The following is a 14,613-nucleotide window of genomic DNA, read 5'->3' as shown; positions in this document are numbered from 1 at the left end:
ATCAAATCACTAGCTGCTCAGCAATCACCAATATTTAGTGTTTTTATGGAAGTTGAGGTTGCTAAGCATATTGTTTCATTAGCTGGGTCGTAAGGAAGAAGCAAAGCTAAAATTAGAACCCTTTTTTCCCTTCTCTTTCTTAATCTATTAGTTCGTGCTACCTAATTACAGGTCAGACATAACAGAAATGAAGCTTTTACAAACAAATTAGTAGAACAGTGCATGTTGTTTTATTTTGCCCTATTGTCATTCAGCTGTTGTGAGAATACACCCAAAGGTTGCCGTAAGTATTTTAGTAAATTTAGCAGCGGTTTACAGCTGTTTTCTTTTCATGTCCTCAAACTTCTGTGAGCAGAGCGGGGTTTTTTTATTTGTTTGATTTCCATGGTCTGGATCCAGAAAACTTGACCTAGCTTCCACAGAATAGAAGTTTATATATATATATATATATATATATATATATATCAGATTTTTTTAATGTATATGTATAATTCCTATGAAACTTGTTCCAGTGATTAGTGAAATTGCAGTCATCCATATATACCCTTCATAAATTTTTTGGGGGGGTTGGGAAACACTGAAGTTCTTTTGTCCAAAGAAAATTGTGGCATCGTACTCTTGTTTGCTTTATTGGTTTAGGAATGCAGAATTTGAAGAAAACCTGCCCCTGATAATGCAGAGTTTGGAAGATTTTCATCTAGGCTATAATGGAATTACTAACATGGCCCAGCTACAGCTTAGCAGGCTAAAAAACTTGAAACTTCTGTTTTTGCAGAGTAGGTGGTAGCAGCTTTTCTGTACATTCATTCAAGCATTTTACAGTACTTATTGACCCCAGTAAGAATGATATCCTAGCTTTAATCCTTGCCCTGGCTCCAAGATCCTTCAGATATTGAACACTGAAATTCTATACTGCACCACTGTGCCTCACTTGTCTTTTACAAGACAAAGGCAGAGCAGGGTAACCAGCATGTGGAAGATATATTTGTCAGCTCACGGCCAGCAGCAAGTTTCACATTGAGGAAATTTCCTCCTCACTATAAGTAATACCAACGATAATGATTGACCTAAGTCTTGTTCCTCAAGATGCCCAGATTTTATTTAGGAAGATATTTTGCTTGAAATAGAGATGATAGATAGATAGATAGATGAAATCAAACACACTGTTGTCCAGTGTCACTGAAGTGATCCAAAACAACATACAAGTAATTCAGAAAGTTCATGAGCTGCTTTTGCTTAACATAATTTTTTGCTGGAAAGGAATTCAAATCCATTAAAGATGATTCCATGCATTTACTCTTGCTATATTAAGAAACCAAATCAGCCAAATTGAAGGACTTGAAGGTCTCAAATTTCTGCAGAAGTTGCTATTGGACCATAACCACATTAAAATGATTTCACAAGGTTTCCTTGCTAGTCAGAATGGTCTTTTGACTCTTCATCTGGAGCAAAACCAAATACAAGAACTGAACAGTTTACAACCTGTGGTAAAATTACAGAAACTCTTTCTGGACTTCAACAGAATTCAAGTACAGTATGTCTTTGTTAATGCTGTAGATTCGGTGGACTAAATGTGGTGGACTGTTTTCAGACAAAATTCCCATTTTCTTGTATGGATATGCCTGAGTAAAATTACCAGTATTTTCCCCAAAATATATATACCAGTTGCAAGATTTTTGAGAACTCCTGACATACAGTGTGTTTTTTCACTTTTGGACAGGAATCATCTGAACTAGAAAAACTTCAAGTTATTCCCAGTCTTAAGGTGCTCTCAAAACACAGAAATCCAGTGAGTATATTCATTTGCACTGTTAAATAAACCAGATGTGTATTTTACTTTATACATTGTATATTTACTCTTCATAATCATTAAAACTATTAAGAATTTCTCCATAACCAGGTCATTCTTCAGTATCTGCTATTATGGTTTTAAGGTTGAAGGCTTCCTAGTGTGCATGATGATCACATCGCCTCACTGTGCCTGTCTCAGTGCCATACTGTGATCAGAAGCCACTCATTCTTCAGCATACTGTTCTTCATAGTGCTGCAAGATAAATTTAAAACGTATGTGTTTGCACGAGTGTGTTGCAGCGATGGGCTGTCCTTTCAATATTCCAGAGCAGGTCAGATCTGTGAAGAAATGTCAAAGAATGTTAAAGGATTTCTGAAATACTTGATTTCATTTTTAAAATGGCTCAATAGCAATCTTTGTTGTTGTTTTGCACATCACTCCTTGAAAAAGTCCCGAAGGGAAATTTCAGGTTTCTTTTTTTCCAGACATGTTTCTGTTTTTCAATGTAGTACTGTTGGTTAGCCCAGCTAGAACACAATCTGGCCACTGTCGTTAAAGACAACAAAAAAAGTTTTTACAAATATATTAATGACAAGAAGAGAGCCAAGGAAAATCTCCATCCCTTATTGGATGCGGGGAAGAACATTGTCACTGAGGATGAGGAAAAGGCTGAGGTACTCAATGCCTTCTTTGCCTCAGTCTTTAACAGGCAGACCAGTTATCCTCAGGGTACTCGGCCCCCTGAGCTGGAAGACAGGGACGGCGAGCAGGACGAACCCCCCGTAATCCAAGAGGAAGCAGTCAATGACCTGCTACGCCACCTGGACGCTCACAAGTCTATGGGGCCGGATGGGATCCACCCAAGAGTGCTGAGGGAGCTGGCGGAGGTGCTCGCCAAGCCACTCTCCATCATTTATCAGCAGTCCTGGTTAACGGGGGAGGTCCCGGGCAACTGGAGGCTTGCCAATGTGACGCCCATCTACAAGAAGGGCCGGAAGGAGGATCCGGGGAACTACAGGCCTGTCAGCCTGACCTCGGTGCCGGGGAAGATTATGGAGCGGTTCATCTTGAGGGCGCTCACAAGGCATGAGCGGGACAACCAGGGGATCAGGCCTAGCCAGCACGGGTTCGTGAGAGGCAGGTCCTGCTTGACCAACCTGATCTCCTTCTATGACCAGGTGACCCGCCTAGTGGATGAGGGAAAGGCTGTGGATGTGGTCTACCTGGACTTCAGTAAGGCCTTTGACACTGTCTCCCACAGCATTCTCCTGGAGAAGCTGGCGGCTCACGGCTTAGACAGGTGGACTCTGCGCTGGGTCAAAAACTGGCTGGATGGCCGGGCCCAGAGAGTTGTGGTGAATGGAGTTAAATCCAGTTGGCGGCCAGTCACAAGCGGTGTTCCCCAGGGCTCAGTACTGGGGCCGGTCTTGTTTAATATCTTTATCGATGATCTGGACGAGGGGATCGAGTGCACCCTCAGTAAGTGTGCAGACGACACCAAGTTGGGCGGGAGTGTTGATCTGCTTGAGGGTAGGAAGGCCCTACAGGGGGATCTGGAGAGGCTGGATCGATGGGCCCAGACCAATTGTATGAGGTTCAACAAGGCCAAGTGCCGGGTCCTGCACTTGGGTCACAACAACCCCATGCAACGCTAGAGGCTTGGGGAAGAGTGGCTGGAAAGCTGCCTGGTGGAAAAGGACCTGGGGGTGCTGGTTGACAGCCGGCTGAACATGAGCCAGCAGTGTGCCCAGGCGGCCAAGAAGGCCAATGGCATCCTGGCCTGTATCAGAACCAGTGTGGCCAGCAGGAGTAGGGAAGTGATCGTGCCCCTGTACCCGGCACTGGTGAGGCCGCACCTCGAATACTGTGTTCGGTTTTGGGCCCCTCACTACAAGAAGGACGTCGAGGTGCTGGAGCGTGTCCAGAGAAGGGCAACGAGGCTGGTGAGGGGTCTGGAGAACAAGTCTGCTGAGGAGCGGCTGAGGGAACTGGGGTTGTTCAGCCTGGAGAAGAGGAGGCTGAGGGGAGACCTCATCGCTCTCTACAACTCCCTGAAAGGAGGTTGTAGAGAGGTGGGTGCCGGACTCTTGTCCCAAGTAACAAGCGATAGGATGAGAGGAAATGGCCTCAAGTTGCGCCAGGGGAGGTTTAGATTGGATGTAAGGAAAAATTTCTTTACTGAAAGAGTGGTGAAACATTGGAACAGGCTGCCCAGGGAAGTGGTGGAGTCCCCATCCCTGGAGGTATTTAAAAGATGAGTAGATGAGGCACTTAGGGACATGGTTTAGTGGACATGGTGGTGTTGGGTCAACGGTTGGACTCGATGATCTTAGAGGTCTTTTCCAACCTCAATGATTCTATGATTCTATGATTCTATGGTTTGCCTTTTTTATCCCTGGGAATAAACTGTTAGAACACAGTAAAGAAGACTCTAGCCTTTCTGACTTTATGACTACATAGCTATGGGACAGAAGACAGCTAACACTTTCACACAGTACAAGAGGCTTTCCTGGTAAGCATAAAAGGACAAGTGGAACTCAATGGGGCCAAGTGTTTGAATAAAGTTTGTAGGATCTGTTTCATGTATTTAAGTATCTTAGCAGTGCTGAGCTTTAAAGTAGCATCAAACATAAATGGAAACAAAAATGTCTTTTTCATTGTTAGTTTTGAGAAAAAATGTGGCTTTCTAAATTTCAGTTGAAAATATAGTTCATACAGAATGTTTTTATAAATAGGCCCTTGAAGATTAGGTGGAAAGCCCAAGATCTAAATGCCCCTTAACTTCTTTTTACCATAAACCTGCAGTGTCTGGTCTAAAGCAACAGCTAGAAATACAGGGAAGAGAGAAGTCAGGGGCATGTTGGAGCAGTAATACATATGGTGCAGTCATGCACTCTCTTTTCAGTGGTTGACTCAAAAGAATATTTTTGCTCTTAATGACATTTTTTAAACCAACTTGCAAATGGTTATACAGATTCAGAAATGAACTGGCTTCTGAAATGGATGATGAAATGGCAGGACAATGTCAAGAAAACTGAATGTTAGTAATGGCAAGAACAGTCACGCTCTTCACAAGGAAAAAAGCCAGATTCCTCTTGGGAAATTGCTATTCTAGGGTTTCCTTCTTTAGAATTACAGGCCTACACTTTCTCCTGGAGGGGATCAAGGTGGTGGGCTCAGCTGTCTCCTGTACAATGTGGCATTAAGAAGTACATCTCACAGTGTATTAGTAAGCATCAGTTAGTACCCACCACTATGGTCCACACTTCGATAACTTATCGCCCGTTATTTTCAATAACATTGTATATTAAAATAGAAAAATATTGCTAGCCTTTCTGTCTGCAGCACAGCCTGCATCTCAACACTTGGCCTTCTGTAAGGCTGTTTCCTAGTCACGTCTCTGCAGGGCGCACAGTGCACTTGAATCCTCATATGCGCTGAGGGCCATGAGAAGCTGCTGTGGTCCGGGCTAACTTGATGAGGAAGGTATAAATTTGCCCACAGCATGCCACTTTGTCAGTACAAAGTGTCAGTTATTCATGGGCACTTGAAGTTGAAAAACGTTGCTCAAAGGTATATAGTCATTTATGCACAGTTTGGATTCTGTTTCTAGGAGAGTAGCATTGGTGCAAGGTTTGGTTCAGACATTTACTGGTGTAGCTGAGATACTATCAGATTGACTTCTTGGACAAGGACCCCATTTTTGAGTTATTTTGTATTTTCTTTGCACAGGGTTCTCTCAGGAAGAACTACTGTTCATTGCTTGTGTTTTGATTGCCAGTAAATGCAGAAGAGAGGATGAGAGCTGACTACCAGCCCCTGGAACAAGTAAAGCAAATATTATTCAAATTCCAAGGACAACATTCACGTCACCTATAATGGGTCCCTAATGTGGTTATCATAGCATTAAAATAGATTTTTTTTTTCCTTCTAGATAGACTCTCTGAAGCAATCTCAGGTTTTGTAAAGTCAAGAAAATTAAAAGACATACTATCTGCTCCCTTTCTTCACCACAGAATTATTAATGAGTGTGAAAACCTATAACAGGTTCTTTCTATCATCCTGCCAGGAAGATGCTTACTATTTGGGTGTTGTGATACCTTCACTGAGTTGCCTGTGATAGGCAATTGCAATACAAACCAAACATTTAAAAACTATAAAAGACTCACTAGAGTCTCAGGCTTATCTATCTATAGATACCGATGACACCATAGATTTTATTGTTCAGAAATGTGAAATTTACCCCCAGTAGCAACTTATACTTACCCTAAAGTTCCATGCTGCAGCAAATCCACTCATTTTTTCCAGCAGGGTTCACCCTCGTTTCATACTCCTGTGCAGTTACACAACTTTTGGATGGTCTAGACTACAGGTAGAATGAGGTCATGGGGAGGAATTAAATTTGCAGGTGCACATTTGATGAATCAAATCCTCATACGTAGGTTAAGCAGATGCACTACCAGTGTCATGCAAGTATGTCCATGTGGAACGAGAACATGCATATTCAAAAGTACCCTACTTTCACAGGGTATCTGTGTCTGATAATTTTTTATGAAAGTTTCAGAGGAACCTAATTCTCTTACCTCATAATGTTACTACATAATGCAGTATCACAGCAATGCCGCATGAATGTTTAAACTGTAATTTCAAAGTGCAATATTCACCGTTGTAACTTCTCTGTCCATCTTTTCTCAGTAAATGGGATTCTTGACACACCTGATTCCAATTTCTCTTCTTGCTGATAGTTACTTTCATAATTATTTTCAGCTATAATTTGTTAATGCAATATCATATTGTCTTGTCTTGAAAGATACTATCTTGTCCCATCTGTATCCACTGGAAATACTTTAACACAGATAATATTCTTCATGTATTGCTTTGCCCATAAACCTGTTGGTTTGTGTTAGCTCTCACTGTCCCTCCTCATCAAAGTACTTGTCTCCATCACTGTGGTTCAGTCTTGTCTATCCCCATGCTTCTTGTTGAGAGTGAGGTCATCTCCTAATGCCTTGAGATGCAATTGCATACCATGAGCTGACCACTGTTACTGGTCATCAACACCCCTTTTTAACTGCCATATTTCTACCTTTGCTACTCCTTTTGTTGAGAAGGGGCTCCCTGGACAAGCTACCTTGTTGTTTTCCTCCAGACCTTGCCCTGAAATTCTCAGTGACTATGAAACCAAAAGAAAGCTTCACAACAGCTGGGCATCTGCTGTGACCATTGTCTGTCACACTGACCAATTTTCTTGTGCTCATTATTTTCTTGTGCTCACCCATCTGTCAGTCTGTCTGCATTCATTGGGTGTGCCTCATCTCACTTTACAGTATAAATTCACTGGAACAGAGATTTTTAGTAGGATTCACTGTTAGGTATCCTAAATACAAGAATAACAGTAACAACAGCAAGGAGTCAGAGAGGAGGCTAGCCCAGCATGTATCTCCTACGAACAGAAAGTTCATTGTCTTTGTGGTTCTGTTTATCACTAAGACCCCACTCACTGAAAGAGTTTGTTGTCCCACAGCAGACCTGTGTTTTCTGTATCACAGCGTGAAACTTCTCTGGAGATTTGTTTGATGAACAGAATTCTTTCCTTCCAGCTCAAAAGACTGCAGTATGTGTTTTAACCATCGATTTCCCCAGAAGGATCAATAGCGTAATGAGGAGATCTAGAGACTGTTCCCACTTTGTGTTGTGCAAGCCAGTTCTCTCTTCATATCTCAGTTTCATATTGATGGAGCACAGAAACAGTTCTTTTACACATCTAAAACATAAGTACTAAGGATGATGAGAAGCATCAGTACAATCGGTTTTATTCTCCCATCCTCATCAACCTGTCCAGCTTTTCCTCAACCTCTTTGCTTTATAGATAAGAAGCACTACCAGTAGACACCTGCACCACGGGGTTATTCTACTCCAATTGTCTCCTTAAATTTTTTACTGCCATGATGTGGTCACCATGCCTAACCACATCTAAACTCTTCCTGAGCTGCAAATACTACTTGCTGCACTGAATCTAACGACTTTGCTGTTATCTCATGCTTCCCACACCTACGAGTTATGTCCATATTGTATTCTTGTATAAATTTCTTGGCGTTAATATTTTATTATATAAATAAAGCCCTTTAGCAGGATATTAGCTTCTAGATACTACCAGAATAAATGCTATTATTTGATACTGATATTAGTGGTATCTTCACTGTTTTGCCAAATCTCAGTCTTCACATTGATAGTAGGTCACTGCCGAAACCAGATAGGTTAAAATCCATGTACACTTGGGTTCTATCTCAGAACTTCATCTGTCAAAAATGCGTTTTCACAGATCCCTGTCTGGCTACATTAATATCTCTGTTTGCAGACTCGGGACCTTAGTAAATTAGTGAACCACATTTTCCCACTTGAAGCCACAATGCTTGTATACAGAGTTCAAAGCACTTTTGGATTGAGTAATTTCATGTGTAAATGTTTTATTTCAAAACTGACCTGTGCTTTTATTCATTGGACATCACTTAAATAAAAACATGGCAAAATGAGTAAAGCAATAGAAGCATGTTAAGACTGTATCTTTAGAGAAATCTCTGTTTTATATTCAGGTTCAGTGAAGATGTTATACCTCATTAGCTACAACAGAACTGAGCCATTTTCTCATTAGATCATTCAAGTGGAACAACACAAAAGATTTTTCAAGTTTGTCAATTGCATTTTAGTTGTGCTTTTTAAAGTGCTTGTTAGAAAGCAAGAATTGAAACCGTATGGTGGTGTTTAAGCTTAAAAAGTGCTTTTGATCTTAAGCTTCAAAAGAGATTTTCCCAGCAGAAAGTAGGCTAGCACTTTATTTAGTAGGTAGACACCAGAACACTCTGTACATAATAATATTTTCTTTTTTCAGTCTACTGATTAAATCTCTTTTAACGTTGTCACTGCTGAATTAGATCATTTACAGAAGGCAATCACTGTTATCATTTACTGTACCCAGTTTTAACAAAATTAACAAATCAGCACAGACTGGCACACAGCCTTAAATCAGTTGCTACAAGAAGTGGTGGTCACAAAGTGAGACTTATGAACTACTGAGTATTTTAAAATATTATAAAGATCCTTCCAAAGCTGAATTTTTATCAGCCCCGTGCCAGCCATTCCCTGTAATGGGTTTACATTTGAAAATGTATTGTTTTCCATCTTTCTCAGTAAAAAGAGCTTCAGCACATTATAGTAGCTTTGTTCTTGAAGTGGTTACAATTTTGTTTCAAGCATTTGAGTTTCGTAGGTACTGGTGCTTTTTAATGCACACAACTTGCATAGCTTCTGCGTTTGACAGCTTATCTAGAAAGTGCAATAGTCAAATCTAAGCTAACAACAGTAATTTGAAGAACTGAACCTGCAGTTCTTTGCTCACAAGAAGTTGATCATTACTGTTTATACTACTGCAAAGCCAAAAAGACATTTCTATCATAAAGACCAAGATATGTAATTTTTATTTTTGTTTTTCCTTTTCTTGGGAAGCGTTTTCCAGTTGCAAACTTTCCAGAGGACTCTGGATTTCCCGCATTGCCAGCAAACTTTACAAGACATAATCCTCTCAGAATAACAAATGGGAATCTGAATGAAAACATTAACCATTTATTTGGCTCTGATCTTATATTTGGTCATGAACTTGAAGAGCCTCTACTGAATAAGTCAAATGAAAGTAAGCATAAACAAACAGGATTATGTATTCCTGAACACTTAACATAGATATACGCCCTCATGCTACATACTGTATGGCCATATAAAGCATTTTTAACAAGGACATTTTTATCTTTCCTGGGTATCTTGCAAGTCTGCAAGTTTCTCACAACCTTCCCAGAGCTGGGAAACACATGTGTTTTCTGGAGGAATACATATCTTTGTCAGTTCTTCACCCTAGGATGGATCTTCAGATTCAGTCTGTATCATTGATAGAAGAATTAGCCTTTCAGTGCTTTCAAAAGCTTTGGGTTGTGGGTTTTTTTAATTTATTAACCAATTTCAGTCTGTAAATTAAAGTTTTAGCTATGCTAGGAACTGAAAGGAAGTAATGTAACATTGTTCTGGTGAGGAAAATGAAGAAGAGAAGAATGAGTGCAGTACTTGATGACTGGCAGCTGGGGTGAGGCTGTGCAGGGAGAATATCCATGTGCATTTTGTGTTACAGGTAAGCCTAAGACCCCAGGAATTACTACAAACAATCTTTGAAGCATCCATGCAGAAAGAGCTCTTAGGCAAGCCAAAGGAGCGGCAACTAATCCTCTAAACCATTTGGTGCATCACAGTGCTACTTCTCGAACGAGCCAACTGCATCAGGGCAGCACAGAAAATGCAGGCAGGCGAGGCTCTTACCAGCCCTAAACACTGCTGCTGCTTCTTGCCTTTTTTAGGGGCGGGTTGCAGCCAAAGCACTTTTTTTCAAACATTACTTTTCTTTCTCAAAATGCTGCCGTATTTTCTTTACCTCAGTTTCCAGATCCACCAAAAATGTGTTTACTCTCTTTCTGCTGATAAACCTTGCAATGCATCTAAGAAAACATCTAGACAACAATTTAAAATTTTGCAATTAGAACAATGACTATACTATAAAATGGAGCCAGCTGTTTAACAGAAATAAGCTGGTATCTCCCAAACCTGTGCTTAATCCTGTTCTATTACTAACTCAAGACTTTCTGGTTTATTTGTTTGTTTGTTTTCTGTTGCATGAAGTCTAGTTGTGTTTAGTAATTAAAAATATTAAGTATGGAAGCAGAAGTGCAAGGGTAAAACTGTTACTGTGGTTAAAGATATCTAATAATTGTGATACAAACAGCAGTATCTTGCTCTTACTGACTGCCAGCAGCTGGAACAAGCCAGTGTGTGACTGAATGTTACACCAACATTTCTTATTTTATCAAACGTTTCTCCACAACAAGGAGGCAAACAAACAGGTCTGGCACTAGGATTTTTATATTTCCATCTTGATTACTAATATTTACTACCTAAAGAGATTTCCTCAAAATCAGTTATGTAAGTCAGTGAGGTGATTCTTTGTGGAATCAGTATGCATAGTTGCTTTTTGCGTAAGATTAGCCCCAAACAAGCATTTTCCTTAGGTATATTTCATATATTATTATACCTATACATCATGGTATAAGCTCCATTTTTTCCTTGCCAGAAAAATATGTTTAAAAGCTGTAGGCCATATTTGCCAATGAAAAAGAGAGACCTAATTAGGGACTTGTTCCCAAAGGTGTTTCTCCACAACCATCTTCAATCGGTATTTAGATATGCACAGAGGTGACAGGAGTAGTTTCCAAAGGAACATATATTTTTGGTGATTAATATCACCAAACCTCTAGAGAGGAAGCACTTTAAATAAACCTTATTTAAACCAGACAGTCCCATGCTGACTCAGATGTTACAGATGAGAAAGCAGTGGTCAGAGGAACTGACGTTACTCAGCTTGACTGATTTATACAGGACTAAATTCTCCATAGCCTCGATCTAAGCTGGCCTCTTCACAGGATTGGATTCTACCTTAACTGCATACCCTCCAAGATCCTTTTACAGGCACTTCTCTTTTATTTAAAAAGTGGGTTTTTTCGGCTTAAAGCAACACGTATGACCTTTTCCCCATGTTACAGATTGATCCTCACACATTTAAAAAAACAACAAATGGAGACCGTGTATTTTTAAATAATGTAGAAGAGATGCTGTAGCAAGCATCCTCTGTCGGTAGCTATGTTTGCGTTTCCTCACATGCCACACACGTTCTTTGATCTTTTTCCATTTCTCTCAGCTTGTTGTAACATTACAAAACCATGCACAGTGTCTGGGTGGTTCTAATTTAATCTTACCTTTTATGAAATCCAACAGACTAAAATTAGAAGAACACAGCAAAGGCACCCAGAGAGTAAAAAAAAATTTTTGCCTCTGATTAAGCAACACTAGTCACGTCATCCCAGATTAGACGAAGTGATGTTTTAGGACAAATCAGGCCTTCTTTTAACCTTTCCCCTCATGGCATCACTTCAGGCAGAGTTAAAGCTATTCAGGTGCTTTAACAGCATAATTCTTACCTTACTGTGGTTAGATTTCTTTGAAGTATTATCTTCCCTAAATTTCTTAACTTAGAAGATCTTCGTAGCATTTTACAGCTAAGTTACTGATATTTACTTTTTAATTTCTATTTGAATTGGAATTTTTTAATAATGAGAAATTCTGCACACAACCCTAAAGTAAAAATGAAACAAGAATGCTGTTACGTGATACTTTTCAGTATTTATGTTTACAGGATCTGTCTTTAATCAGTACTTATTTTTTGAACTTCAGGGAAGAGTCACTGATACATCAAAGCAGGAAGACTACAGTAATCATTTAAGCTAAGTTTATAGTTGCTTTGCATCATCAGAAAAGTGCAAAGCTATGAACCCATGCATCTCTTCCTTAAATCTGTAGACAAAGAGTTAGTTTGTATGGGAATGTAAATTCAACTTTGACTATGTATCCATGTAGGGAGGAAAATCCTAGTCTCCTGAGTTCAAAAAGTTTTAAAGTTTTAAGGTTCCTTCAGGTCTTAACAATGCTCTTTCGGTGCCCAAAATCAGCCCACTGACCTTTGCTCCATTGATACTCAAGCTACCATGCAGCTATGACATCTCTTAGACCAGCTAGCATTCATTTACCAATTTTGTGCTAGTGAGCCACTACAACCCATGGAATTGTTGCATGAAAATTAGCAGTGGAGGCCACAGGGTGAGTGGTTGGTGGATGCATATTAAGACATTTACCCTTTGGAGTTAACTGAATTTTTGTCCTAGGTTTGTGTGTGACCTAGTTAATCATAACACTTACGTATGATTTTTATTAGTAACTTAAACTTACTGCCAACTACTTTATTCAAGTGCAGTCTATGTATAACGTGTATTTCCCTTGAAAGTTTAAAGCGTGTGTATTTTCCCTTCGTTATGATCAGGAAGAGAAACAACCCACACGGGAAGGCAAAGCTCTTAAAAGATACACTTTTACCTCATTTTATTTCAAACAGTAACAAATGGATTTGCTTAAATTTTCCCATTCTACTAGAGAGCTGGTAATGTGCTGCTTAATGTACAAAGGCACGCACTGTTTAACGTATAAAAGGAGTCTGAAGCCCTGCTTAATGTGCAAAACAACTTCGCTTTACCACTGGAGCCTCCACTACAGTCCCCTGCTTAAAACAGAACATCACATTTGTTTGCCTTTCTGAATATTAAGATCTTCCAGGTTTCATTTTGTTCAGTTTTAAATATTATAGTTATAAATTATATTTCAATAGAAGGCAAATTCTACCAAAAAGAGATGATTAAAAAAAGATAATTTGGACTCGAATGGAAACACCCGTGTTTTAAGAGCGTTGGCCTTTTTATCCTTTGATGGCACAAAGCAGTAGGCTGTCACTCCATCCATCAGCTGCTTGTAGATGAGAGTGATAATAAGATAATACGTTATTATCTTACAGGTTCTTTCAGGTCACATTCCGGGACACGTGCTCCCTAGTATGAGGTCAGTACTGTTTTCATGTTACCACAACTGGAGCAGGGTTAAAAGCTTTCTCCTTATCCAGAGAAATCAACAAGTTAGATTGGAGTTAACAGATGCAACAGGAATTTTGTGAACCACTAACGGCATATTCCTCTGCTTGTCATTTGTGAATCACCTGTTCGTATGGGGAATATGACAGTTGATTTTCAGTAGGATTAAAACTAGTAAGATATTTAGGCCTCGCAGGGCTAACAGAGCAATACCTAGGTATGTTTACGAATCTGATCCTAAGGGAATTCAGTATTTCATCTTCTTTGCAAATAATCTTCTTCATAAACCAAAAAAAGTTCCAAAGATGCTTGTAGAGGGATGTACTGAAGTACATTGTGAAATCTTGGCTTGTCTGTATCAGCGGTAGATCTCCAAGTTACTTAAGCGAAGTCCTGATTTCATCCATGAAGGGTACATAATAAAGCTGTTGTCATGGGAGTGCGTGATAGGACTGAATATCATGTTATTAATGTATTAAATATGTATTATTATGATTATTACTTCTCTAAATTAATGGATATTTTTTAAAACAAAGTCTCTGTGGTTTGACTTGGAATTGTTTCGAGCCTCTCCACACTAAAACAACCATAAGAGTCAAAAGAACTGTGAAAATGAGACAAATTCTGGGAAAAAAATCTTCCTGAGGATTGCTCCACAGACTTAAGTGGTGTTACTGAAGGGAGAATTTGGCCATTTGTACTTTTATTTTAATACGGTGATTGTGACTATATAATGAATATGAAATATCAATTATGTAATGAAATTATTTAATTCAGTGAAGCAACCATTTATGCACATGCAGAATATTTGGATCCTGTGGGACTCAAAGAGATCCCTTTGGCTTGTTCTGTTTTCACTCACCCTGATATAAATCAGCAATAAAATCTCAGAATTTAGTTGACAAGAAGTCTGAATTCAGTATGACTTCTTCAGATTTGCACTGGAAAAACAGAGGACAGAGTCTGATCTCTCCACCTTTACTACATAGCGGGTTGGTCTTTTTTCCAAGAGCTTCATGATCGGAATTAATTACTCTTCATTTTTACTAAACTGGGAAAATATCATGGATTATAGTATAATGAATTTTCATGTAAAGGTGAGGAAGGAAGAAAAACATCAGTACGTCTCAGGTCAAAGTTGATCAATTTGTCAAAGTAAATTTACTGTGCAAGATTTTGTTTTGCTGTTCAGAAATACAGTTTAGATAATCACAAAAATAGCCACTTCGCTATAATAGATGCGCTTACTGTATCTATAGA

At 39.4% G+C, this 14,613-nt stretch overlaps 1 protein-coding gene across 1 annotated transcript in view; it reads left to right on the top strand.

Annotated features, from left to right (window-relative positions):
• The window catches only part of LRRC9 (leucine rich repeat containing 9), a 43,328-nt gene extending 33,169 nt beyond the window's left edge, over positions 1 to 10,159 (top strand). Inside the window, 5 exon segments of the mRNA XM_076345833.1 lie at positions 640 to 780; positions 1,313 to 1,529; positions 1,721 to 1,789; positions 9,296 to 9,479; positions 9,966 to 10,159. Of these exon segments, the coding sequence (XP_076201948.1) occupies positions 640 to 780; positions 1,313 to 1,529; positions 1,721 to 1,789; positions 9,296 to 9,479; positions 9,966 to 10,159 (805 nt within the window).
• The last annotated feature ends 4,454 nt before the right edge of the window (positions 10,160 to 14,613 follow it).

This window comes from Aptenodytes patagonicus, chromosome 7 (assembly GCF_965638725.1).
Source record: "Aptenodytes patagonicus chromosome 7, bAptPat1.pri.cur, whole genome shotgun sequence".
NCBI lineage: Eukaryota > Metazoa > Chordata > Aves > Sphenisciformes > Spheniscidae > Aptenodytes > Aptenodytes patagonicus.
This window is presented reverse-complemented; position numbering and strand designations above follow the sequence as displayed.